The following is a 26,961-nucleotide window of genomic DNA, read 5'->3' on the forward strand; positions in this document are numbered from 1 at the left end:
AGAGAGAGACAGCACAGTGAACCAACACAGCACCTAGCTAGAAGCTACACCTGCAGAGAGGCCACAGGAGGCAGCTTACAGGAATGTGTCACCCAGGTGTCACAATCAGGCCCTGCATGACCAGGAAGAAGATCTCTATGTGTGGTCGTGTGTTTAGCCTGTAACTGGAACCTTCCACATGCTACAGCTCCCCTCCTGTCAGCCTGCCTGTCTGTCTGTCTGTCTGTCTGTCAGCCTGTCTGTCACATCTGTAGCTGCCTGTCAGTCTCCTCTTGTCTGTCACTCTCTGAAACCACTTTTTTTGTGAGTCCTTTGATTTATCCGTCTATTCATTTGTCTGTCCATTCAGCCAGCTGTCTGTCTGCATCTACCTGCCTGCTTACTTGTCGGCATGCCTGTGTCCCTGTCTGCCTGTGTCCCTGTCTGTCTGCCTGTCTGTCTGTCTTTCTGTCTGCCCAGCAGCTCTTAGACTAATCCCACAGCAGAAACTTCAGCACTGCTGATGTGAAATGATTCAATTATCTGAGAGCACTGCTCTTTTCTCAGAGACAAAGATGGGTGCTGTTTTAAAAAGCAGGCCCTGTCTTGCTGGGTGTGGTGACTGCCTGGCTGACTGGCTGCTAGACTTCACTATATAAATATCCACCTCATGCCTCACTGCCTGGTTCATAATAATAGTTTCACACTCACCAAACTGGCCCCCTTCCAAATTATCTAGGTTCAATTTGTGAACGCCAACCCCTCTATATATATTTTGAATAACGGTTTAATAATGAGGATAATTTTGCTCAATTTGCTGTCCAAATGGAAAAAAGCTCGAGTCAGCAAACGGACTCCTCATTTGTCGGCAGACAGCCTGTCCCGCGTGCCTCCGCTCCCAAATCTTTTAATAAAAAGTGTCCTTGAGTTTGACTTTGTTGCCACAGAACAATTGGGGGACGGCCGCATGCCTAGGTCTTGATCTAGTTGGCAATCTGTCTTGTTAGCTAGAACGTGATTTGTACAGCTGTTGCTGCACCACGCAAGGCAGCTTGCAAACATGACAGGCATGACAAGCTCGCCATGCAGCAGTATGCAGCTGGATAAATTGCAGTTAGCTTGCAAGTGACGCTATGTTTTCGCAGCGGACTGTGTTTTTGATCGGTCGTGGATCATAGGTTCTGCAGAATGCACGTTGGCATTGCTGCATTCTTGAACGCAGTCGCTCTCCTACAGTTCGTGGGAATTAGCTAGCTAGGTAGCAGAATTCTGCATTGTCTGCAATCACTACCACCGTGTTGACCTCGTCACTCACCATAACACTGGTGTTGCTAGTCAGCATAGAGGAACATTTCTGGCATCATCAGCATTTTATAATAGAAGGAGAAAGGGCAAAGTCCGTAAATCACGTTCAAGTAATGACAAAATAGTTAGCTGTCACTAAGGCGACTGTCACCTGAAAAACACACAATAACCAATCAAAGTGACTCGAGTTTGCTTTGCTAAGCAAGCTAGCGAGTTATCCTTCTAGAAATATATAATTTCAAAGTTAACCAGAAACCCCCCACAGCAGTTTGCCAAAAGTCAACCTGTTAGCCATGTAGCTGTAAATGATTTATTGTTATCGTCTGAGACAGCTAAAAACATATATGGAGCTAGCTGGCAAATCACACTAGCTAACATAACTAGCTCGCAGGCTACAGCTAACGTTAGCTATTTACCTCATACTGGATGTACTGTTTTCTCCACTCAGGAGTGATGTGCGCTGAAAGATGCTCCGTGAATTTCATTCTGTCTCTGAGTGGCTCCCCGCTGGAACTTGATCTTGATTGCTGTGTTTGCCGAAGAGCCACGGAAAGAAAATGTCCAACCTCGTGATAATGAAAGCAGGGTTTGACAGCTAGCTAGGAAATGTTCCTCAATCCAGATTAGGATTGTGTTCAGTCGATGGATAACGTTAGCGTTCTACCTCCCATACTGTTTATGGTCGGAGACTGGGCGATGAGTGACAACATCGAATCATAACTATAGCTTAAATGCTTCCCCCTCTCCAGAATTGTCTTGAGTTCGTGTTTAGAAAAGTCTTACGACGTCATGGATTAGCACAAGCACAGTATTGTCGGCGATTGCTCATTAACCCCCGCGTCTTCTACAGAGAAATCGTTTCGACGCCATCGAGCCAGTATGGGGAGAAGTGACGTTATGTGGCGTCATCGCGTATGGAATGCTCAGGTGAAAAACAAAGTTGTCATCCTAATCGCCCTCCATTAAGGTGCATGAATGAGAAAGTAGTTTAAATATACGACGGACACGTTCACAAACGTATGTTTGTTTTAATCAACAATTAGACCATAAAACACCATGTCCTCAATTGCCAGGCCATCACACTTTCACACTGACACGTCGTATAACATCAGTGTTTCGCACATAAATGTAATTTATGTCAACAGATTGAGGTCGTAGTGTGTATGAGGCTGACCTATCACCGATACGTTACTAGAAACAGCTGCCTGTTACTGGCTTCCTTCCTGGACCGAGCTTCTTGAAACATTTGTTATAGAGACGGACTCATGCCGTCTATTGCTTCACCGTTATAACTGAAAAGGCCGGTACCATTTTTGTAGGTGAGAATTGACGCTGGTCTTACACTCCAAAATATAACATAAGGGGATTGATTGAACCAGCATCTCCGTTGAAAGGCATGTGTGTCTGTAAAAACACACACACCTTTTGTACATATACTCGGAGCTTATCGTTATTTCATTTTTTATTTTTTATTGTTAGAATGGAACAGTTGGGCTGAGGAACTGCTTCAACAGTTCAAATGTTCATCTTTTGACACTTGCGCCCCCTGGTGTACAATATGTGCACAAAGTCAACACATCCTCAGGACAAACATACCGTTGTCTTTACTCTCGTTGGCACTCATTGTTAGGCTCCAAACTCCTACTCCATTGTTTATCCTTTCAGAAAGCCATTAGTTCTGGAATATGAAGTTGACTCTTTGCTGTAGATGTAACAGTAGAGCTGTGTGTTTGCGCTCGCGCGTTTCTGCGCGTGCGTGGTGCAAGCCAGAGAAACTGAGAGAGAAAATCACATACCAATATATATTTATATATTTATAGAAAGAAATACAGGTCCTTTGCATAAATGGACACAAGATATTTGGCTTAGGCCTTCACAGTTATGCTATATACGATTATGTCTCCTAAACATTTGAATTATGCTCGCCGTAGAATGAACAGCGTCTATGAACGGAGTCATCGACATTGATTGGTATTATAAATTGTCACTGCTCATATTCAGAACTACGCGCCATGGACAGCGCCTCTCTCGACACAACAATACCCCCCCCCCCCCCCCCCCCCTCCTGTTAAAGCAAAGCAAATAATCACAATTCGGAACAAAAAATAGCGTTTTCCATATTTGACGAGCTTTTTAAAGACCTAAACACATAGCGGCAATGAGATCACCGAGGCATTATTAAACATTCGGTAAGGTAGGCCTTGAAATTGACTCGATGTCCTTTGCAGGCCGAAGACTCCGCTCTTGGCATTCACCGCGTGCCTTAATTGAATGACTATAAATCAAGGTCCACTGTGAACACGGAGAGAAGGAGTCTATATCTCTGGAGAAAAAAAAAGGACTTTCTTTCCAACGGCAAAAACCACCCCATCTCATCCCTGTTTGATGGGATATCAATACTGGCCTATTTTCCGTTAGGAGCTGCAGCGGTCATCTTCATTGGACTTCACTTAATCCTACAATTTTCTGTGAATGTTTTCACCCTATAAAATAAACCGCTGTCCCAAAAATCCTATACATGATCCCCAAGATTAAAAAATAATACGCATTATAGCCACACAAGATAATCCTCTGCTGCCATTATGGAATTGCTTGCAGTGGGCTACGCACAACCGTGTTTGTCAATGCGGCAACACAGCTCAGATTTTGGAGGTTGTGAAACAATGAAAACGCAGAGCCGCGCGGCTCATTTGATCCCCTTCAAAGGGCGCTTGAGACTGTCATGTTGCGTGGGCCATGAACGAATAATAGAGGACTATTCTGGCTCTCCCGAATGACATGAAACTGTAATAAAATAAATGGATGTACTATTATTCGTAAATATTTGCATTATAAAACGGATGCACATGTAGGCCAATATTACCATCTACGTAACCCCAAACAGCGCATATAGGATCATAGCCTAACATTCTGAAACAATGGTAACTATAATATCGTTAAATCAAGTCCCCCCAAAATTATATATATAAGAAGAATAGCTTATACGAATGAGGTGTAAGGATTAGTCAATGACCTAGCCTTTAAAACACAGACTTCCTATACACACATCTCTTTGTTAAGAATTGAAATAAACACATACGATGAATAACAGCGCAAAATCCACTAAAAAACGTTGAAATACATGATAACGTTTAGCATTCATATAGGCCTGTAGGATGGTTCCAGTATGTCGCATTATCTCTTCCAGGAATGGTCCTCATCGATGTTATCTGCTCCAGATTTGCTCCCAAAATGCGAAGAAATGCGTTCTGAAATAGAAAATAGTTTGAATTTCATTGTGCAGTTGTCTTGATACCGCTCTGTGATAATTATTCACAATGATATGTCGCACCGAACGATAAAATAAAATCCTTTCAAGGATTAGTCTACGCGCACGGACGGTGACGTCACGTGCAGACCCTGTCAGCAAGCCTCTGTTTAAAAATTAAGTAGATACATGAGAAGGTCTAGAATCAATTACAGAAGTGTAAACCGCAGCGTTAACCTAAAAATGCAAGCCATTATTGGTATAATTGAGAGGTAAAACATGGATTACAAAATGAACAGAGAAAAAGCAAAACAATTTCACGGTATTTTTTCCTTGTCCTGTTAGTAAAGCATAGCAAAGGGCACCAAAGATGCCTAATTAAAGCCCAATAAAACCAGATGTATGAAAACGAATGACAGTCTTGAGAGTTTAGAACGCGCCACCATTCGCGGTCTTGACAGTTCGTCATACACTCGTTCACCAATCAGAAACCAGACGCTCCCTTTTTGGCCAATTGGGTAGCTCAATGTTGAAGAGTTGAAATTGTAGTTTGCCGTTTTGATCAACTGTAGAAAGTGTGTCAAGACAACAGTACTCTTTATGTTTTTTTTTTTAGCTCTTCTTTCATTTAAACACGTTTTCACTGAACACCTTACGCTATCTAAGCTTACTTTATAGTTTTTAGCGTTGCAAGCTGAGACTCTACCTAACTTTGGTCTATGGTACTGTACGACTCAAGAAAGAAACCTGTTGAATGTCGAGTTTCAATCAGTTCTGTTTACACGTTAGCTATTCAGCTAGCTCATTAGCTAGCTGCTTCGAAAGTGTGTTTCAGTCTTTAATGGTTGGCTAGATTTTCAAAAGCCACATATTTTCATGTCTAGGTAGTTAGCATCCTAGCTACAAATGCAAACAGTAATTGCAGCAAGCTAGCTAGTTATCTAGCAAGCTTTATTGATTTAGAACCTGACATCAATCAATGTTCAACGACGAGGAGAATCTAGTCGAGAACGTTGCTAGTCTAAGGAGTCGGCTACAATCAACTGAGACACAACTACAAAGTTTGGGAGAACTATTGAGGTAAGTAGTTAGTCCTGTTTTTCATGCCTTTCCCATCATAGTTCACAGGACAAGAGTTATTCTCGACTTCGTTCTTGTCTTGGACTGTCAGAAGTCTGGTGGGGGGTGTGGGGGGGGGGGGGGGGGAGTGGTAGCTTGGGCGGTGGGGGGGGGGGGGGGGGTGGTGGTTGATTTTTACCAAAGAAGACAGCTGTAGTTGTTAATGTCTATATCTGTGAAGTAACATAGCATAAAGCTGAAGAAAGATTTAATCATGGAGGTTCTCCCCGTCCTTTCAGTCAGTCAGGACATGACGGCCACAGCGAGAGGTCCGACTATAGCCCTCCGCACGGGTTCGCACGGCGTCTCACCGTAGAAGACCTTCGGCAACCGGATGACCTCCAGCTCATTCAAGCCCAGCGCTGCCAGGAGGGAGTCCTGAGCAGCACCACCGGTCGCCGGGTTAGCCCGCCTGCCTCAGACGCCAGGGTAAGATGGAGAAACAGAGAGGGAAACAGTATTTTTTGTTAGCGAGGCTGTGAGGGGGGGAGATATGTAGCCTATGTTGAGAGAGAAAGCATTAGCTAGATATGTGAAAGAGAGAACGTTAAGAGAGTAAATAACAAAGTAATGATGTATAAAATTCATTTAGCAGATGATGTTATCCTAAGCGGCATACAGGGTTTTTAACCTCTAGCAACCGCTTGATCTGCTGTCAAATAATCTACGAGGGAACTCCCATCCCCCCATCATTATATAAGATGTACGTTGTGCAGTTCCATTCAGTGTCCAGCTCGTTCTGACCCCCCCCCCACCCCTTCCCACACATGCCTCCAGTCGTCCTCAGGCAGGTTGGTTGCTGAGATGGAGGCAGGTCAGTTGAAACAGAGGCTGGGGTTCCTGCGCCAGGAAAACGCTTCCCTCATGCAGGAGAACCAGCAGCTCCTCAGTGACCTGCAGGCTGCCCAGCTGGAAGTGGCCAGCTCCAGGACCAAGGTAGGTGACCCTCCTGCCCCCCGTTCCATCTCTCTTTTCCTCTGCTCTCCTCTCTTCTCCCCTGCTCTCCTCCCTTCTCCTCTGCTCTACTTTTTTTCTCATCTCCTCTCTCATCTCCTCTCTCATCTCCTCTCTCATCTCCTCTCTCATCTCCTCTCTCATCTCCTCTCTCATCTCCTCTCTCATCTCCTCTCTTCTCCTCTTCTCTCCTCTCTTCTCCTCTCTCTTCTCCTCTTTCATCTCCTCTCTTCTCCTCTCTTCTCCTCTGCTCTCCTCTCTTCTCCTCTCTCATCTCCTCTCTCATCTCCTCTCATCTCCTCTCTTCTCCTCTGCTCTCCTCTCTCATCTCCTCTCTCATCTCCTCTCTTCTCCTCTGCTCTCCTCTCTTCTCCTCTCTCATCTCCTCTCTCTTGCCCTTCACATCCGCTCTCTCCTTCCAGGTCCGACTGCTGGGAACCACCGTAGGGGCCAAGGCCTCCAGCGTGTCCGTCCTGAAGGAGCAGATTCTGGGCTTGGAGGCAGAGGTGGAGGCCCAGATCCAAGAGCTCAGGTAACACCTTCCATCGTTTCACACGCGTCGCTCTGACGATAATCACAATGTCAACCCAATGACTGGTGGTATTGATGCACAATAGCCAGTGATGCTAGTACTCTAATGTTGTGACTCAAGGAGCACCAAGCCAATGGTGCTAAAGAAACAATTGTTGTTGTTGATGAACTTGTTGTCGTGGTTGCAGGGCTGCAGAGCTGAGAGCAGACCAGAGCCTGCAGGCTGCAGCCCAGAGTGACAGACAAGTGGCCGAGCTCACAGAGGAACTGAGCGTGCTCAGAACACAGCTCGCTGACAGAACCAAGCAGGGCAAACGGTAAGCAACAATAAGCCATCACACACAGACACACACTCCTCCCCCCACCCTGCATCTTCTCTCTCCCTCCACCCTTCCCTCCCTCCATCTTCTCCCCCCTAATCTTTACTAGATTAATTGACAGTTCATAATTTTCTGTGGAATTTGTCTTGCACCTCCAAAATAAACATCTAGGAGAAATACTGACACCTACTGCCCACTCTGTGTGTCGTGTGTATCTAGTGATGTGTGTTTTGTGTGTATCTAGTGAAGTGTGGTGTGTGTATCTAGTGATGTGTGTTTTGTGTGGTCTTCCAGGGCGGAGCAGCAGAGGAACCAGGCCCTCCGTAACGCTGAGAAGCTGACTGACGCTTTCAAGGAGTACAAGACCAACGTCTCCCGCAAGCTGCAGAAGGTACCAGCGCCCCAGCCTTCTCAAACATAGCGACAAACATCCAGCCCTCTCTCTGGTCACCAGCGCATGTCAAATCATGTCTCACCCACTCCGTTTTGGAAGAGTGGAGAGAGCCGGGGTTCTCAGGTGAGGGTGGGGGACCTTCATGTGAGGCCTGCTTGTGGTCGTCAGGTGAGGGACCTTCATGTGAGGCCTGCTTGTGGTCGTCAGGTGAGGGACCTTCATGTGAGGCCTGCTTGTGGTCCTCAGGTGAGGGACCTTCATGTGAGGCCTGCTTGTGGTCCTGAGGTGAGGGCAAGGGACCTTCATGTGAGGCCTGCTTGTGGTCCTGAGGTGAGGGCAAGGGACCTTCATGTGAGGCCTGCTTGTGGTCCTAGGTGAGGGACCTTCATGTGAGGCCTGCTTGTGGTCCTCCGGTGAGGGACCTTCATGTGAGGCCTGCTTGTGGTCCTCAGGTGAGGGCAAGGGACCTTCATGTGAGGCCTGCTTGTGGTCCTCAGGTGAGGGCAAGGGACCTTCATGTGAGGCCTGCTTGTGGTCCTCAGGTGAGTGTGAGGGACCTTCATGTGAGGCCTGCTTGTGGTCCTCAGGTGAGGGCGAGGGACCTTCATGTGAGGCCTGCTTGTGGTCCTCAGGTGAGTGTGAGGGACCTTCATGTGAGGCCTGCTTGTGGTCCTCAGGTGAGGGCGAGGGACCTTCATGTGAGGCCTGCTTGTGGTCCTCAGGTGCTGGACAGTGAGAGCAAGCTGAAGGAGAGCCTGATCCAGTGTGACCGAGAGAGGGAGAGTCTTGAGCGAGAGAGGAACGAGCAGGCTCAGACCATCAGGTCAGAGGTCATCGTCTAGGATGGGGGAATGAGGGATGATCCTAGAGGGAACTCCTCTTTACCAGCACCCTCCCCTCCTCCTCATCTTCATCCTCTCAACCCTCCCCTCCTCCTCATCTTCATCCTCTCACCCCTCCTCATCTTCATCCTCTCACCCCCCCCTCCCTCCTCCTCATCCTCTCACCCCTCTTCCTCATCCTCTCACCCCTTCATCCTCTCACTCTTCATCCTCTCACCCCTCCTCCTCCTCCTCCTCTCACCCCTCCTCCTCCTCCTCATCCTCTCACCCCTCCTCCCCCTCCTCCTCATCCTCTCACCCCTCCTCCTCATCCTCTCACCCCTCCCCTCCTCCTCCTTCTCATCCTCTCACCCCTCCTCCTCATCCTCTCACCCCTCCTCCTCATCCTCTCACCCCTCCTCCTCATCCTCTCACCCGTCCCCTCCTCCTCCTTCTCATCCTCTCACCCCTCCTCCTCATCCTCTCACCCCTCCTCCTCATCCTCTCACCCCTCCCCTCCTCCGTCCCTCCAGCCAGCTGAAGGAGGAGGCCGGCCAGGCCAGGTGTCTGGCCTCGGAGCGAGCCCAGCTCCAGGCTCGGCTTGAGGAGGCTGAGCGGCAGGCCTCGCGGCTGGAGAAGGAGCTCTGTGAGCGGGCCGCGGGGGGGACGGAGCTGGCCTCCCTCCGCAGGGAGGTGGAGGATCTCCGGGCGCTGTCTCAGTGTCAGGAACACATGCTGGGTCAGGGCCAGAGGGAGGCTCAGCAGAGCCGGGCTGAGCTGGCCAGCCTGGAGGCTATACTGACACTGCTGCATCTCAGAGAGGTATGGGAGACACACACAGGCTCACACACCTTCAGACACACACTGTCAGACACACACATACACATACACACAGACACACACACCATCACACACACTTACACTCACTTTCCAATGTTATTGTACATGAGGTGCTAATGACTGAGGTGACTTGTTTTGTGTGCGTACAGCAGGGTGATGAGCTGTGTGTGAGGCCCTGCATGCTGCCCCCGGTGGACTACACTGGTACTGCGGACCTTCTCAAACCCAAACCTGGTGAGCTCAACAACCCCTCTGATCAAACGACTCGATTGATTTACTGTTGCTATAACAACGGTTATTAAAAGGTCCCTCCTCTCCTGTCATCACTCTTGCCTGGTCTCTCCTCTTCCCCTTTCTTTTCTACTTCTCTCCTTTCCTCCCATCCTCCCCCCTCCCTACTTCTCTCCTTTCCTCCCCCCTCCCTACTTCTCTCCTTTCCTCCCCCCTCCCTACTTCTCTCCCATCATCCCCCCTCCCTACTTCTCTCTTCCCCCCCCCCCCAGGTGAGGGCTACCAGCAGCTCCTCCCGGTGCTCCGGGCCCTGGAGGTGGACCGGGCCAGGCAGCGCTCCACTGCGGCCCGCCTGCAGGAGCGTCTGTCCCGGGCCCAGGAGGAGCTCTCCTCCCTGCAGGGCTCCATGGAGCAGCGGGACTCCCACTACCAGCAGCTCCACAGGGACCTGCTGGGCAAGGTGGGCCACGCCAGCGACAACGACCGAGAGGTGAGGAGACTGGTGGTAGAGAGAGAGAGAGAGAGAGAGGGGAGGAGGGAAAGGAGAATATTTATGGTTTTGCGGTTCCAACTGTGGAGACCCTCTGGTAGATGTTGGTGCTATGAGGCGAGGTCCTACCAGTTGTGTTAAATCTCATGGATGGAAACTCATCAGGCAGATCTGGTATGCTCTGTCTGAATCTGTGGCCTGTGCTGTGTCTCCCCCTGGTGGCGGCGGTGGGAACTTGCAGCTGAAGAGGAAGGCAGCTCGTGTTGCAGCGCTGGAGAAACAGCTGCAGGAGAAGAGCTCAGCCTACACCCAGGCTGCCCTGAGGAACACCCAGCTGGACCAGGAGCTGCTCGTATGTCTACAAACACACACACACACACACACACAGATCAGTGTTTCCCACAGAATGTGAGAAAGAAAGTGAGATGGTTCGATTGCATTCAGGCTCAAATTCTTTTTGCCTCAAATTTGTTGGCTCAAAATCCTGGGGCAAAGATTTTCTGCTCTAATTTTTTGGGCTTGAATTTGTTTGGCTCAAATGTTTTTAACCCCCAAAAATGGCACATTTGTGTCCATCTCCTTCCCTCCTGTCTCAGGAGAAGACCCGCAGTGTGCAGCACTACCAGTCAGTGATGAGTAAGAAGCAGAAGGAGTTCCAGCAGGCCTTGGAGCAGAGCAGGAACACTCACTCCCAGCACAGCAGGGAGCTCCAGGGCACAGTGCAACAGGTAGGGGTGTGAGTGTGCGAGAGAGACCGAGATACTGAGCTTAATTATACCTCTCAATAAATCACCTTTTGTTTTTGTGTCCCTCCCTCCCTCCCTCCCTCCCTCCCTCCCTCCCTCCCTCCCTCCCTCCCTCCCTCCCTCCCTCCCTCCCTCCCTCCCTCCCTCCCTCCCTCCCTCCCTCCCTCCCTCCCTCCCTCCCTCCCTCCCTCCCTCCCTCCCTCCCTCCCTCCCTCCCTCCCTCCCTCCCTCCCTCCCTCCTCCAGCTGCAGCAGGCTGTGTCCCAGGCCCAGGCCCAGGTGGAGGTGCTCCAGAGGGAGAGGGAGGAGGCCCAGAGCTCAGCCCTGCTCCTGCAGACCTCCCTGGAGCAGCTCACTCAGGTCCCACTCACTGCTGCCTAACACAGAGAAACACCCTCTCATACTCACTGCTGCCTAACACAGAGAAACACCCTCTCATACTCACTGCTGCCTAACACAGAGAAACACCCTCTCATACTCACTGCTGCCTAACACAGAGAAACACCCTCTCATACTCACTGCTGCCTAACACAGAGAAACACCCTCTCATACTCACTGCTGCCTAACACAGAGAAACACCCTCTCATACTCACTGCTGCCTAACACAGAGAAACACCCTCTCATACTCACTGCTGCCTAACACAGAGAAACACCCTCTCACACTCACTGCTGCCTAACACAGAGAAACACCCTCTCATACTCACTGCTGCCTAACACAGAGAAACACCCTCTCATACTCACTGCTGCCTAACACAGAGAAACACCCTCTCATACTCACTGCTGCCTAACACAGAGAAACACCCTCTCATACTCACTGCTGCCTAACACAGAGAAACACCCTCTCATACTCACTGCTGCCTAACACAGAGAAACACCCTCTCATACTCACTGCTGCCTAACACAGAGAAACACCCTCTCACACTCACTGCTGCCTAACACAGAGAAACACCCTCTCATACTCACTGCTGCCTAACACAGAGAAACACCCTCTCACACTCACTGCTGCCTAACACAGAGAAACACCCTCTCATACTCACTGCTGCCTAACACAGAGAAACACCCTCTCATACTCACTGCTGCCTAACAGAGAAACACCCTCTCATACTCACTGCTGCCTAACACAGAGAAACACCCTCTCATACTCACTGCTGCCTAACACAGAGAAACACCCTCTCATACTCACTGCTGCCTAACACAGAGAAACACCCTCTCATACTCACTGCTGCCTAACACAGAGAAACACCCTCTCATACTCACTGCTGCCTAACACAGAGAAACACCCTCTCATACTCACTGCTGCCTAACACAGAGAAACACCCTCTCATACTCACTGCTGCCTAACACAGAGAAACACCCTCTCATACTCACTGCTGCCTAACAGAGAAACACCCTCTCATACTCACTGCTGCCTAACACAGAGAAACACCCTCTCACACTCACTGCTGCCTAACACAGAGAAACACCCTCTCATACTCACTGCTGCCTAACACAGAGAAACACCCTCTCATACTCACTGCTGCCTAACACAGAGAAACACCCTCTCATACTCTAAACTAATGGAAGTGTGTGTACGTGTGTGGACGTGTGTGTTGTGCAGGAGAGTGAGAGCAGGGCCAGGCAGAATGAGGAGGCCCTCCACAGTTTCAGACAGCAGGCCAAGGAGTCAGCCAGCCAGGTCAGTCTCAGCACGGCTCAGCACACTGTCCGGCCTCCAGGGTGGGGGGGGGGGGGGGTCTGCGTGCATGGGAGCAGGCCAGACAGGCTGCTACCTAGGTTAGTCTGCTGTGGAAGTGGCTTCCTAACCGTGTGTGTGTGCCTCTGTGTGTGTGTGTGTGTGTCAGGTGAGGCAGCTGGAGGAGGCTCTGTTCAGCTGTAGAGAGGAGCTCAGCTCCCTCCTGCAGCAGATGAAGGACACCAGAGAGCAGTACCACACCCAGCTGCAGACCCACAGCTCTGAGGTGTGTGCCGGTAGAACTGTGTGGGTGTGTAACTGTGTGGGTGTGTAACTGTGTGTGTGTGTGTGTGTGTGTGTAACTGTGTGTGTGGGTGTGTAACTGTGTGTGTGTGTGTGTAACTATGTGTGTGTGTGTGTGTGTAACTGTGTGCGTGTAGAACTGTGTGGGTGTGTGTAACTGTGTGGGTGTGTAACTGTGTGTGTGTGTCCAGCTGGCGTCGGCGCAGGTGGAGCTGCGAGGGCTGCGGGAGCAGCTGCAGAGCTGCAGCCAGCAGAACCTGCAGCTGCAGGTCAGCCTGCAGGAGAGCAGCTCCATGCTGCAGGAGAGCTGCAGCCACAACGCCCAGCTGGAGGACAGCCAGGGCCAGCTGCTGGGCCAGGTACTGGGGGGGGGGAGGGGGGAGAGGAGGAGTAGAGGACTGGAGCCTGCTATGAAAGCTGGTACAGAGTGTTCTACAGTAACTGAGGGAAGGAGAGGTGGGAGAGGGGGGGGGAGCAGAGAGGGAGGTAAACATGATGGGAGGTGGGGGGAGCAGAGAGGGAGGTAAACATGATGGGAGGTGGGGGGAGCAGAGAGGGAGGTAAACATGATGGGAGGTGGGGGGGGGAAAGCAGAGAGGGAGGTAAACATGATGGGAGGTGGGGGGGGGGGGAGCAGAGAGGGAGGTAAACATGATGGGAGGAGAGGTGGGGGGAGCAGAGAGGGAGGTAAACATGATGGGAGGAGAGGGGGGGGAGCAGAGAGGGAGGTAAACATGATGGGAGGAGAGGTGGGGGGAGCAGAGAGGGAGGTAAACATGATGGGAGGTGGGGGGGGGTGAGCAGAGAGGGAGGTAAACATGATGGGAGGTGGGGGGGGGGAGCAGAGAGGGAGGTAAACATGATGGGAGGTGGGGGGGGGGAGCAGAGAGGGAGGTAAACGTGATAACTCAAGATGTCTGAGAAACAAACCAGCCCTTCTCTGAGAGGAGTGCGGTACAATGCCCTCAAACACCCCCCTGACTCCAGCTCTCAGCAGAGCAGTTCTTCACTCCAGCTCTCAGAGCAGACGTAAGCTGGATCTCAGTGCTGATGACAGAAACCAGGGCTCGTACTGTCACCCTTCAACCATTCGTCACATCACCGATCCTTCCTTTAAGTGGTTTCATGAAAAGAAAAACAAAACAAAACAAAGTTTGTTGCGTGACATGTGGTGTCTCCATCGCTGTGTACTTTCTCTGGAGCTGCTGTCACAACCAGAACACAGAACAAAGACTGCCTTTGATGATCAGGCATCAGGATCTGGAATCTAGGGTACTGGCTGTTTCTGGCCTACAAAGGCCAGCTTTGACAGGGTTGGGGTCTGGGCCCTCCAGGCTGTCTACTGGCCTGTCAGCATGGCTCCTTTCAGAGGGTCTTACACGTCTGCCGGTTAGTGGTCCTCTTAGATAACAGGCTTCTTCACGATGGGACAGGCACAGCTCAGTGGTAAGGTGTTTGCCTGCAGATCTGGAGTTCACGGGTTCAAATCCCCCCCTCCCTGTTTCTTGCTTTGGATTAAAGCTTCTGCTAAATGAATTATTATTATTATTATAATTGGAAGCCATATGAGTAGCAGTATATAAGTATCACTATTGTTCTTTTTCACTATTGTTCTCGGGAGGGAGGGAGGGAGGGAGGCATGTGGAGACGGTCACCAGGTGATGACCTTGTGAGTCTCCCCCAGGTGTCCCAGCTGGAGCAGGAGTTGGAGCGGGCGCGCGCCTCCCTGCTGGAGGAGAGGAGGAGGAGAGAGGAGGAGGCGCAGGAGAACGAGAAGGAGGCGCAGGAGAGGAGGAGCCAGATTGTCCACCTGTCAGGCTCAGTCAGGTGAGGAGACTAATACTGTCCACATCCTCCCTCACCGGGTTACATTGGATTCCTGTCCTACGTGTAACTGTCTAATAACCCATACTGCTGGAAGGGATTGGAGTCATTCCAGTTCATTCCCAGCCTCCAGCACACACACAAAGACCAGCTCTCCCCCAAGGGGCTCGAGTCGTCCCATGACTGCTGTGTGTGTGTGTGTGTGTGTGTGTGTGTGTGTGTGTGTGTGTGTGTGTGTGTGTGTGTGTGTGTGTGTCAGACAGGGTATATATACTCCACAGCTCCACAGTATTCTTGGTTGGGAGGGCGTCTGGGACATCTCATCCCATCTCCAGACTCTCCAACAAACTCTTAGTTATGAAAGATACTCTCTCTTCCTGAAGATACTCTCTTCAAACATACTCTGTCTCCTCAACGATACTCTTCCGAGATACTTCTTCAAAGGAACTCCCTCTCCAAACATACTCTGCGAAGATATCCATTCAAGATACTTCTTCATCAAAGACACCTTCTCCTCAGCGATACTCTTCAGACACACTCTCTCCTCTGCGACACGTCTTCTTCAGACACGCTCTCTCCTCTGCGACACGTCTTCTTCAGAGACGCTCTCTCCTCTGCGACACGTCTTCTTCAGAGACGCTCTCTCCTCTGCGACACGTCTTCTTCAGAGACGCTCTCTCCTCTGCGACACGTCTTCTTCAGAGACGCTCTCTCCTCTGCGATACATCCAGAAGACTGTTTCTCTCCAGGGTGGGACTGTGGTTGGGCTCTTACCCAGCTGCCCCGCCCCAGCCTGCACTTCCACCCTCCCTCCAGGCGGGGGCGCTGTCTGCCTGGCCAGGCGGTGCGTGTGGAGGACGATGGGGGCCGTGTGTACAGTCAGGTGGGGAGGTTGTCCCTCCCACGGTGTGTGGAGGGCTGGTCCTGTTCTGGCTCCTCCTTTAGGACCACAGTGTGAGCGTCCGTGTGTGTGTGTTGACGTGTGTGTGTGTGCCTCCGTGTGTGTGTGCCTCCGTGTGTGTGTGTGTGCCTCCGTGTGTGTGTGTGTGTGTGTGTGCCTCCGTGTGTGTGTGTGTGTGCCTCCGTGTGTGTGTGTGTGTGCCTCCGTGTGTGTGTGTGTGTGCCTCCGTGTGTGTGTGTGTGTGCCTCCGTGTGTGTGTGTGTTGACGTGTGTGTGTGTTGACGTGTGTGTCCCCCTCTCTCCTCCGCAGCCAGCTGACGTCAGAGATGAGTGCGTGTGGCGGGGAGCTGTCGTCCCTGGAGCAGGAGGTGCTCAGCCTACGCAGGGAGAGCACCAGCAGAGCTTCACAGCTCAGCCTGGCCCAGCAGAGCCTGCAGCACACCCAGACCCTGCTGGACACCAAGAGCAGTCTGGGTGAGGGAGGGAGAGGAGGGAGGGAGGCTGGTGAGAGAGGAGAAAGATCTGGGTATGGTGATGTTATACTGATCCCCTCCCTCCCCCTCGTCAGTGGTGGACCTGGAGGAGAAGCTGCAGCGGTCAGAGGAGGACAGGAGGAACTCGTCCCAGCTGGCCCAGCTGCTGGAGGGGCAGCTGCAGGGGGTGCGTGGGGAGCTGACAGACACCCTGGGTCACCTGCAGGAGCTGAGAGACCTGCTGCTGAAGACTCAGGTCACCTGTGACGAGAGGCAGGCCTCTCTGGAGAAGCTGGCCTCAGAGCTCAGGTGAGCTGGGATGAGACCACGCCCCCACCGGCTCTCTCTCTCTCGCTCTCTCGCTCTCTCGGTCTGCCGCGGCACACACTCCCTCGCTCTCGCTCTCTTTGACGACGCACACACTCCCTCGCTCTCTCTCTCTTTGACGACGCACACACACACACTCTCTCTCACTCTCTTCCGACGCGCATACACAAACTCTGTCTCTCTCTCTCTCTCTGCCGTCACACACACACACACACACTGGTTCTCCAACCCCGGCACTGACCACTCTGCTCTCGGGCCCCACCCTCGTGAAACATCACTCTCTCTCCGTGGCTCGGAGGTCGACGTTACCCCGCTAACTAACGCCGATGGCCGCAGACACCCGAGTGACTGGGTGAGCGCTGCCACGTGGCCGCAGCCGGGAGGAGCTGGAGCCTCCAGCGTCTCCTCACTGCTGTTTGATCCTCCCTGCAGGGGGAGGAAGGGCCTTGTCAACAGGAAGCACGTGTCTGAGCAGACTAAATGTTGCTGATCTAGAACTTTGCTACAGGATGAGAACTATCTGTGCTGTATCTTTTGTATTGTATTCACTGTATCATTCATAATATGTCTTTAATGCTGTAAGATTATATAGATTTTTTTCTTTTTTTTGTATTTTTTTTATTTACACAGACGCATCAGTGTTTGTCCAACTCTACCCCCCCCCCCCCCCCCTCAGGATTTATAAAGATAAATAAAGACATGGTGTGGCACATACACACATATATAAGAGACACAGAGCTACTGACTGGTGAAACAGCATAAAACAACACTTAAAGATGACTCCTAACATCATCCTAAATGACAGCGTGACACGGTGATCTGACACACCACCACACAGAGTTAGGCGTTGAAGTTCACACAGGGTCAAAGGTCAGTGGTGTCACAAGAGCAGTAGATGCTACCGTGACAACACCAACGCCCACCACTTCATACTAAATTACGCTGTGTGTGTGTCTGTGTGCTTGAGAGCTTACACAACTGTTTGATTTACTACATGTCACAAATGCGTATTGAACGTGTTTATGAAACTCCATTTCATGTGTGTGCGTCTACAGAGAGAGCCAGAGAGAGTTAGAGGACAGAAACCACGAGGTGTTAGACATGGACACTGCTCTGAAGGAGAGGCAGGGGGAGCTACAACAGAGAGCCCAGCTGGTACACACACACTCACACACTGCACACACACACACTCACACACTACACACACACACACACACTCACACACTGTAAATACACACTCACAAATATATACTCACTCACGCACGCATGCAGTACACAGACTTTTCTTGTCACTCTGGTTATGTAAATGACTGACCTGACTGAGGACTTGTTTGCATGTCGTGTGGTAGAACTGAATTTGATTAACTCTTTTTGTTTAGTCTTCATAGTGACCTCCTCTTCTTCAACCTTCTCTTTCTCCTCCACCTCCCCCTCCTCCCCTCTACCTCCCCCTCCTCCACCTCCCCTCTACCTCTACCTCCTCCCCTCCACCTCCCCTCCTCCTCCTCCTCCCTCTCCCCTCCTCCTCCTCCTCCCTCTCCCCTCTACCTCTACCTCCTCCCCTCCACCTCCCCTCCTCCCTCTCCCCTCCTCCTCCTCCTCCCTCTCCCCTCCTCCTCCTCCTCCTCCTCCCTCTCCCCTCCTCCTCCTCCCTCTCCCCTCCTCCTCCTCCTCCTCCTCCCTCTCCCCTCCTCCTCCTCCCTCTCCCCTCCTCCTCCTCCTCCTCCTCCCTCTCCCCTCCTCCTCCTCCCTCTCCCCTCCTCCTCCTCCCTCTCCCCTCCTCCTCCTCCTCCTCCTCCCTCTCCCCTCCTCCTCCTCCCTCTCCCCTCCTCCTCCTCCTCCTCCTCCCTCTCCCCTCCTCCTCCTCCTCCTCCTCCCTCTCCCCTCCTCCTCCTCCCTCTCCCCTCCTCCTCCTCCCTCTCCCCTCCTCCTCCTCCCCCACCTCCCCCCATCTCAGCTGGGTCAGTTGGATGTGGCCATCAGGGATCACAAGCTGGAGATGGAGAGGAAGGTTGTGTCTCTGCAGCAGGCTCTGGAGGACAGGAACCAACAGGTCTGAAATACACACATGCACACACACACACACACACACACACATGCACAAAAATAAAGGCTACAAATAAAGGTTCAACTAAATAAAACATGGTGTCCTAGTCGTTGAAGCTCTCCATGCTTGTGTGTCCTCAGGTCCAGCTGCTGAACACCCAGCTCCAGGAGGGGGAGGAGCTAGAGAAGGTATGGGGGGGGGAGGGGGGGGAGGGACGAGTAGAATAGTCTATGTTTCTATGATTCCTGTGTTGATTGGTTCAATTAGACCCAGAGTTCAGCTATGCTTCGTAACACTGCTGTGTGTGTGTGTGTGTGTTGCAGAGAACGACCCAGGATCTGCAGGACACACGCTCTCGCTTTGACCGTCTGTCGAGGGAACTGGAGGTCATCACACAGCACGCCAGGGATAAGGTGAGGTGGGGGGAGGGCGGGGAGGTGGGGAGCTAGAGAGGAGGAGGCCAGGTCAGCCTAGAGGAGGAGAGCAGGAGAGGAGAACCCAGTCGGAGGAGGCCTGAGTGTAGTGTCTGCGCCTCCTGCAGGAGGTGCAGCTGAGGCGTGTGGAGGAGGAGCAGGCCGGCAGGGAGGCGCGCTGGGCTCAGGAGGAGGCAGGACTCCGCCAGGCCGTCTCCTCCCTGCAGCAGGAGCTGGAGGAGGAGAGGGAGCAGCACAACAAGGAGGTGACCACCTGTGTGTGTGTGTGTGTGTGTGTGTGCGTGTGTGTTTACAGCACGGAGGAACGAGCTGTGTGTGTGTTCGTTCCATGTTCTCTGTTTGTAACACAACCCACACAAACGCACAATTCTGTTTGTATTCCTCCACTTTCTGTCTCCTCACAAGTCCTTCTCTTATTTTCACTTCCTTTTTATTTAATCTCCACTTCCTCTTCTCTCTCACACACACAATCCAAGTCTTGTCTTTTATCCTTCTCCATCTCACGTTCTTCCCCTCTCTCCTATTTCTACTTCCCCTCTCGTGTGTCTCTCTCCTCCCCCGCCCCACTCCCCGGACATCATATTAACGATGAAACATGAGCGTGAACATTGATCAGTTTCTTGCCTGCCCCCCCCCCCCCCCCCAGCTGTGGTCTCTGCAGCAGACGCGAGGCCAGCTGCTCAAGGTGTCGGAGCACATCTCCTGCAGCATGAGGATGTCTCATGAGCAGCTGGATGCAAGACTGCAGCACACCCAGGCCCAGCTTGACCTGACCAGGACCCAAACCTTCAGCCTCCAGGCCCAGCTCGACCAGGCCAGAGACCAGGCCTCTAACCTCCAGGCCCAGCTCGAGCAGGCCAGAGACCAGGCCTCTAACCTCCAGGCCCAGCTCGACCAGGCCAGAGACCAGGCCTCTAACCTCCAGGCCCAGCTCGACCAGGCCAGAGGCCAGGCCTCTAACCTCCAGGCCCAGCTCGACCAGGCCAGAGGCCAGGCCTCTAACCTCCAGGCCCAGGTCCATGCCAGGGAGAAGGCCCTTCAGACGGCTAGCGAGGCCCTGCTCATCAAGGTAAGAAGATTCTTCCTTCTCTCTCGCCCTCCCTCCCTCTCATTCTCCCTCCCTTTTATTCTCCCTCCCTCTCTCCCTCATTCTCTCTCCCTCTCATCCTCCCTCCCTCTCTCATTCTCCCTTCCTCTCATTCTTCCTCTCTCCCACATTATCCCTCCCTCCTCCCTCTCTCATTCTTCCTCCTTCTCATCCTCTCATTCTCCCTCCCTCCTTCCATCTCTCCTCCAGGAGTCGGAGATGACCCGCCTGCAGGCCAGGATGTCGTCGCTGGAGAGAGCGTCAGAGCTCCACTCCTCCTCCACCCTGCCCTCCTCCCCTCCACCCAAACATACGCTCCTTCGCTCCCCCCATCTCCTCACAGCCTCCTCCTCTCCCCCCCCCCACAAACACCTCGCCTCACCCTCACGGGTCCTCGCACGCCCTCCCTCCCCTCCCCTCGTCCTCACGCACCATCACTCCTCGCCCCCCGGTCAAACGCAGCTCCGCTCCTCCCCATCACACGCCCCCACGCGGATCCTCTCCACCCTCCATGCCCTCCCTCCCCACCCCCAGGACCGGGCCCCAGACTGGGGTAGCAGCGTGGACTCCTCCCTGGAACTATCCAGTAGCCTGAGGGCCACCCTGAGGGAGGCGCTGGGGCAGAGACCCTGGGACGACTCCTCCCTTTCCCCCTCGCCTAGCCCCTACCTCTACCCTGACCTCCACACCCAGCTTCCCCCTGACCCCCCCACCCACCTCCTCCCAGAGCTCCACCACACCCATCTCCCGCCAGACCATCTCCCCCACCCTGCCCCTGACTTCCAGCCTGACCCAGACCACAGTTGGCAGGGCTTCAGTCATCTTGAGGCCTCCACGGCCACAGACATGTCCTTCAACCCCCTCACTTACATGGTGGACAAGCCTGGGGACCAGGATCAGGACCAGGAGGGGGACAGGGTGCAGGATGTCGACCCAGGCAGGGAGACCCTCCTGGGGCAGAGTAGGGAGGATGAGCAGGAGGGGCTGGACATGAGCTCTCTGACCGGCATGCTGCACTTCGTCAACCAGACCCTTGCCATGCAGGAAGACACCTCCCTCTGGAGCTCCAGCAGCCAATCAGAGGCAGAGCACTCCCTCACCATACAGGTTAGTCCCGCCTTCTCAAACCGATCAGCCAATCATATGAGAATGTTTGAAGAGGGGAAAACTGTTCCAACTAATACACATCTGTTGTCAGTATCATTATAACATAACTGGTTATGCTGCTTCTTAATGATGCTGTTTTATTAGTGTTATGACTGATGATAAGACTGATGGTGTGTTTTGTTTCCAGGGAGGGTTGAGGGAGGAGGGCGGAACCTCGGCTACCGGTGAATAACAAGCCCCGCCCCCTCAGGATGTGTTAAGCACAGTGGAATGGTGGTTACAAGAGTGTGTGTGTGTGTGTGTCTGTGGTTGTGTGTTTTTAGTCTCAGTGTGCATTTGTTCTTTAGTGTGTGTGTGTGTGTGTGTGTGTGATGATGTTTGGCCCTGGACCTTTTAAAGTTTCCATATCAAATGAGCGCCTTTGAAGTGTATTTAAATGAAGCTGTGGGTCTTACATGGCTGACAGTCAGGGATTGGTGCTCTTCACCCCCTAGACTGGCTGTGATTGGCCGTTGCTCTTAACATATTTGTTTTGTGTAGAAATGTACAGTTGATTCAATGTTTTGTACAAACTTAAGATTGTGTTACGTTGAATATTTTCTCTGTGAATATTCTGAATGATTTTTATTACTAGAATAAACTATTTTGGTATGTAGCCTTGGTGTTTACGGGTCGTACCTAACCAACCGTGCCTGTAAGGGACGCCTAGGGTGGCCTGTTAAACCTTTTTTTTATTTTTTTTTATTTTTTATGGTCATGTTACCAGGGTAACGTAGTTAGTTGCCAGACTGGGGCTTGGAATGTGAGGTTTGAAGGGGGTTGTGTGTGTGTGTGTGTGTGTGTGTGGTGGGGGTATTGTGTTAGGTCCTTACAAGCTCATCTAACCCACGAGGATCCACTTGGCCCTCAGTCACACTTCCAGAACCAGTGATCTGAGGGGAGGAATCTACACAGCATAGCGCACTCACTAGCAGAGCAGCTGCATTTCAAATGAGATAACTTTGTGAGCGGAGAGAGTGTGTGTCTGTGTGTCTCTATTGTAAGACCCAGCATCATTCAACACAGAGGTTTTAACTCTGTGTGTGTGCGTGCGTGTTTATTTTGAAACCTGAGACAATGACTGAGTCAACATCGCCAGCAGCAACCAGGCTGGCCCCAGCTGTCCTGTGTAGGTGGATGGGAAATGTCCTTGTCTGCCTGTCTGTCTGCCTGTCTGTCTGTCTGCCTGTCTGTGAACCTTGTGTGTCTGGTTAAACCACAAAGCAGCTGAAAGAGCTCAGTTTGGAAACTGCCTCCAGGTGTGAGTCATTATAGTGAATCATTCAAACTGCTTCTTGGTAGAGAACATAATTGGCAGCAGACAATATTTATTGATGCGCCTGGAACCTTTGTGTTCTACAGGAGAAGGGAGAGAGAAAGGGAGAATATTTACTTTGTTTAAACTTTTCCCTATTGTTATACCTCTTGATATTAGGTTGTGTGTTCACAGAACGTAAATGAGGAAACGTAATTATTTGGAATGTTTCGCATCATGTTTTTATCGCTTTTAACTGTTCTTTTTCAGCCAATGTTAATATGAGTAAGGCGTGATTTGCGTTGTATGTTTGGTGTAGTTGCCAATATTTGTTTCCGTGTAGCAGACGCTTTTATTCAACGCGATGTGCAGTACAGGGAAGGCAGTCAGGTTCTCTAAACAGTGAGCTAAACCCCTCCCTATTTGTGCATGTGTGTGGTTTGCGTATCTGCACTTCGTGTGGTTTAAATAGACGGTAGGATATTGGCACACGTGAATTTCACACGCACGCTAGGATCACACGCAGGCTGGTTTCACACGCACTCTAGCATCACGCACGCTTGAACAACGGAACATCCCACGCGCTCTTTTGCAAAACAGAGAAAACGTAACCTTAAAACCAAGCCCAATTTTATGTCAGGTATGGTCTCGGATTGAAACCTGAACAGAAACGTGTGTGGTTGGCTGCCGGTCATCGACTCACAGGAAGTGATCGTCCGTACACCAAGAATTCGGCGCCCGATCAGATTTTAACGCTTTCATCGCTTTGAAACCGCAGTTTGACATCGTCGCAGGCACAATGCGATCGTCTGGGCTGCCTTGTTAAGCCGGATTCCCCTAGTCTGAGTCATGATGTTGGGTGTAAATGTCAGAGTATTTGACATGGCCATGGGAACAGTTAGGGGAACAAGAGCAGTAGGCAGTGAGGCTGACTGAAGGAGCCAGCCTATCTGTCCCTGACAGCTGAGGCGACATGGTCAAGCATCCGTCTGCCTGACAACTTTATCTCAGAAGCTAGCTACACAACCTCCCAGCGTCTATAAAACTTCCAATGTTCTCCTAACGTTCGGTTCACGGTTCTCTCAACGTCTTGATGGCGTGTTGTGAACGGAGCTGGGACAAAAGGTTTGTGTTTTATCTCCAGCTGCAGTACACTGGTCTCAAAACACACCGCCTCAGTTAAACTGACCTTTCTAACGGAAAGGTCGTCAGCGGGTACTTTGACGACGGTCGCCACAAAAAACGATTTGTTATCCACACGGGACTGTAGTCTCTGGGCGTGGAGAGGGATAAGGGGCCAGAAGATATTGGGCTGGGGCTGGGGAGGGGGAGACGGAGTTTGGCATACCAGCGCAATGTCCTGTCAAGGCAATCTCTGACCGTCTTAGCCTTCCGTATCCCAAACAGACTTCTAGTGGCGGTTGCCAGGAAGGAGGGGCTGGTTGCCGGGGGAGGCTGCTTGTAATGTTGGGGGTGGATGACGAACAAATTAGATTTGCCTCAAGAAAACTCTGTAGTGTTTGGACATGCTCTTTCAACACCAGAACAACCTTGAATTAAACAGAAACAAACACGTTTAGCCCTCATAATATATGATGAGAGGAGCCACCTGTAGTCTGAATGAAACTGAATTAAAACAAAAATTTATTTTTTCTTCCAGAACGAAGAAGCGTTCACTTTAAACAATGTCCAGGATTACCAAATTGCTCGCTTTGCGATTTTCAATCAAATTAAATGTCACTTTCAACAATCAAATGTGTTATCCACATATTTGTGTTATAAACCAGGTCTGGACTGTTACTCAGCATATTGTTCAGTCAGACAGGAAACGTTGTGCAGGCAGATCTTGTAATCCCTGAGTGGAGACTCTATTGTCCTTCCTTCCTGCCTGCTATTGGCTGCACGCACAGGGCACTCTGCAGGCACCCAATCAGGCAGACGGACGGACGCACGCCTCGGGGTCCTACAGTGACATCATCCTTACTTCATGCACCAGGGACTAACACATACACACACAGACATATAGATACACACGTATGTATATACATACAAACATACACACACACACAATAAAGATGGAGAACATTGTCTGTTTGGCTAACCCTAACCCTCTCTCCTTCTCTAGAGAACATTACATTTACATTACATTATGCATTTAGCTGACACTTTTATCCAGAGCAACTTCTAAGAGAGAGTTTTACAAAAGTGCATAGGTCACTCATCATAACAACGAGATAGCCCCAAAAATTGCGGTTAGCCAAACATGAAGCATACATTGTCAAACCAAATAAGTCCCAAAGGGAAGAACAATAAGACAACGTAGTTAGACAAGTTACAATTAAACAGCAACAGAGACATAGAGATCTGACACTTACATTCACATATGACTGCAGCCACAAACACACGTCTTTGCTCTGACAGGATGCGCTGGTGGTTTATTGTGCTCCACATATTTGTACTTACTGAGAGACCACAGTGCGTGTCAAATACAAAGACATGACTTACACACACACACCAGTGGAGACAACCAACTGAGGCACATGATAGTCTATCACAGCACAGATCAACACAGCTGTCTGCAGGGATTCTGGATGTGATCACCAAAACATGACCTGGTCTCCAGATCTCACGGCTTCTGTGTCCGATTGGCGTGCGGTTACCATGGCAACGCCACACTCGGGCAGTGTGTGAAATGTAAAAACTGTAAAGATCAAAGGTCACGTCAATGTTTCCAGTGGAAAGGGAAATTAACTGTTTGTGTCGGATAAACTAAAACCATACAAAGACAGTACAGTACCAGTCAAAAGTTTGGACACATTTTCCCATTTAATTTTGACTGGTACTGTATATTATACTTATTCTAAGACAGAGTGTCACAAGTCATATAAGGAAGAACAATGTTCTTGGCCTATCACGCATGTACAAATAAACACATCTAAATACAAATGGGATCAAAGCTGTATGAAACCTCTGCCTTGTCAAAACAATGCAGTGTGGATTTGTGGACGTCATCAGTCTATCCATGCTTGGCTTCCCTCTAGGTCTTAATGGAGGGAAGTGGTTTCCGATCAGAGACCCTCCCACAACTGGCGCTGAGCAAGAGAGGATGGCTGGCCAGCCTGGCCTCTCATCATCCACCCTTTCACCCTGCTGAGACAGATGAACTGCTGCTGCTGCACTTCCTGACCGACTCCAGAGGCTCCAGGGAAAAGAGAAGAAGAAGAAATGAGCGCATCCCTGCTTCAGCTTTGTCGAGTTCAACTTCTTCAGCTTGAACATAGTTGAGAACACACCAGGACAGGTCAGCGTGAGCTAGCAGGCTCACGTCACCATGGGGACCCGTGGTGGTGTGTTGTCAGAGGATGCAGTTGTAACTCTCCTTCCTGGTGTTCACACAGAGCTGTGAGTTTCATCGCTCTCTGTTTCCTCTTCTCATTTCTGTCTCTCTGCTTCATCGTCAGGGCAACGCTGGCTTGTTATTCTCTCAGAGCCCACAACGTATACGAGTCATTCACAACACTGCACGAGATCTTGTGTATTCAAACGCTACTTCTTCTTTTCTTTTTTCCATCATCATCATTCTCTCTCTCTCTCTCTCTGTCTCTCTGTCTCTCTGTCTCATAAACACACACACACTCAGATACACTGTTGAATGCACACGCTCTCACACAAACTGATACATACATTAAAGGGGAAGTGGAATGTAGATGGAATATGATGAGTCATACTCTTAGAGCTTCTGTGAAAGATGACATCAGAGGGCAATAAACCAGCTTTGCTGCGCTCCCCAGAAACAGCCCTGGAACCAGTCTGATAGTTAACTGTCATGGAGGCCAGGGTTTGTGCTTCAGTCAAATATGCCTTTGTATGGGGGTCGTTTTTGTGGACTGTATACATATAGAGCCCTGCCCCACTGGGCCCCTTAGTGAGTGTGGCTCTTTCCATGACCAGGGACTTTATCTTTAGCCTACATTAGACACCCCGGTGTGTGTGTGTGTGTGTGTGTGTGAGTGTGTAAACAGGAGACAGTTCTGTATGCAGGTGTGTCCTAAGTGGTATGAACATACCTTGTTCATTCTACAGGGAATTGTGAGTGTTATTGTAATGAGAAGGTGTGTCGCTGCGGACTTCCTCGCATATGGACTTGAAACACTGTGTGTGTGTAAGGGTGTGTAAGGGTGTGTAAGGGTGTGTAAGGGTGTGTGTGTGAGGAGCACTCCACAGTGCCCAAGTATATTAGTCCAAACTATCCATGTAAATGTATGAATGAGAGTAGCCTAAACAAAGAGTGACATGTTTCCCTTTTATACAAGCGAATGGGATATCGTCTCAGGACTGATACCGAATACTTCGCTTTGACAGTCACCAAGTAGCTACCGATGAATATACTGTAGAAATGTGAGTGTGTCATACGATGTATCTGTTTACTGTTTTGTTAATCAAAACAGTAAATAGGATATTACGCTTAGGGCTAAAGCCTAAACTTCCATACACGGAACAGTCGTTATGCGCTCGC

The 26,961-nt window shown here is 50.9% G+C and overlaps 2 protein-coding genes across 2 annotated transcripts in view; one reads left to right on the plus strand and one right to left on the minus strand.

Annotated features, from left to right (window-relative positions):
• LOC146271984 (solute carrier family 53 member 1) overlaps positions 1–2,163 on the minus strand; it is a 15,561-nt gene extending 13,398 nt beyond the window's left edge. The window contains exon 1 of the mRNA XM_084708270.1: positions 1,701–2,163. Coding sequence (XP_084564396.1) covers positions 1,701–1,769 — 69 coding nt within the window. The 5' untranslated portion in view covers positions 1,770–2,163. The remainder of the gene's footprint in view (positions 1–1,700) is intronic.
• Positions 2,164–5,082: 2,919 nt separating this feature from the next.
• ccdc18 (coiled-coil domain containing 18) lies at positions 5,083–21,806 on the plus strand. The gene is made up of 27 exons (XM_084708187.1): positions 5,083–5,611; positions 5,890–6,079; positions 6,428–6,586; positions 7,027–7,136; positions 7,324–7,452; positions 7,750–7,846; positions 8,572–8,672; positions 9,204–9,492; positions 9,660–9,744; positions 10,014–10,231; positions 10,473–10,583; positions 10,828–10,959; positions 11,223–11,336; positions 12,574–12,651; positions 12,818–12,934; positions 13,143–13,310; positions 14,636–14,778; positions 15,987–16,150; positions 16,245–16,458; positions 17,532–17,631; positions 18,434–18,529; positions 18,664–18,711; positions 18,847–18,936; positions 19,065–19,202; positions 19,604–20,026; positions 20,255–21,151; positions 21,339–21,806. The coding sequence occupies exons 1-27, from the start codon at positions 5,511–5,513 to the stop codon at positions 21,381–21,383; spliced, it is 4,557 nt and encodes a 1,518-aa protein (XP_084564313.1). The 5' UTR covers positions 5,083–5,510; the 3' UTR covers positions 21,384–21,806.
• The last annotated feature ends 5,155 nt before the right edge of the window (positions 21,807–26,961 follow it).

Source organism: Hypomesus nipponensis, chromosome 10 (assembly GCF_054491055.1).
Source record: "Hypomesus nipponensis isolate SF chromosome 10, ASM5449105v1, whole genome shotgun sequence".
Taxonomy (NCBI): Eukaryota; Metazoa; Chordata; class Actinopteri; order Osmeriformes; family Osmeridae; genus Hypomesus; species Hypomesus nipponensis.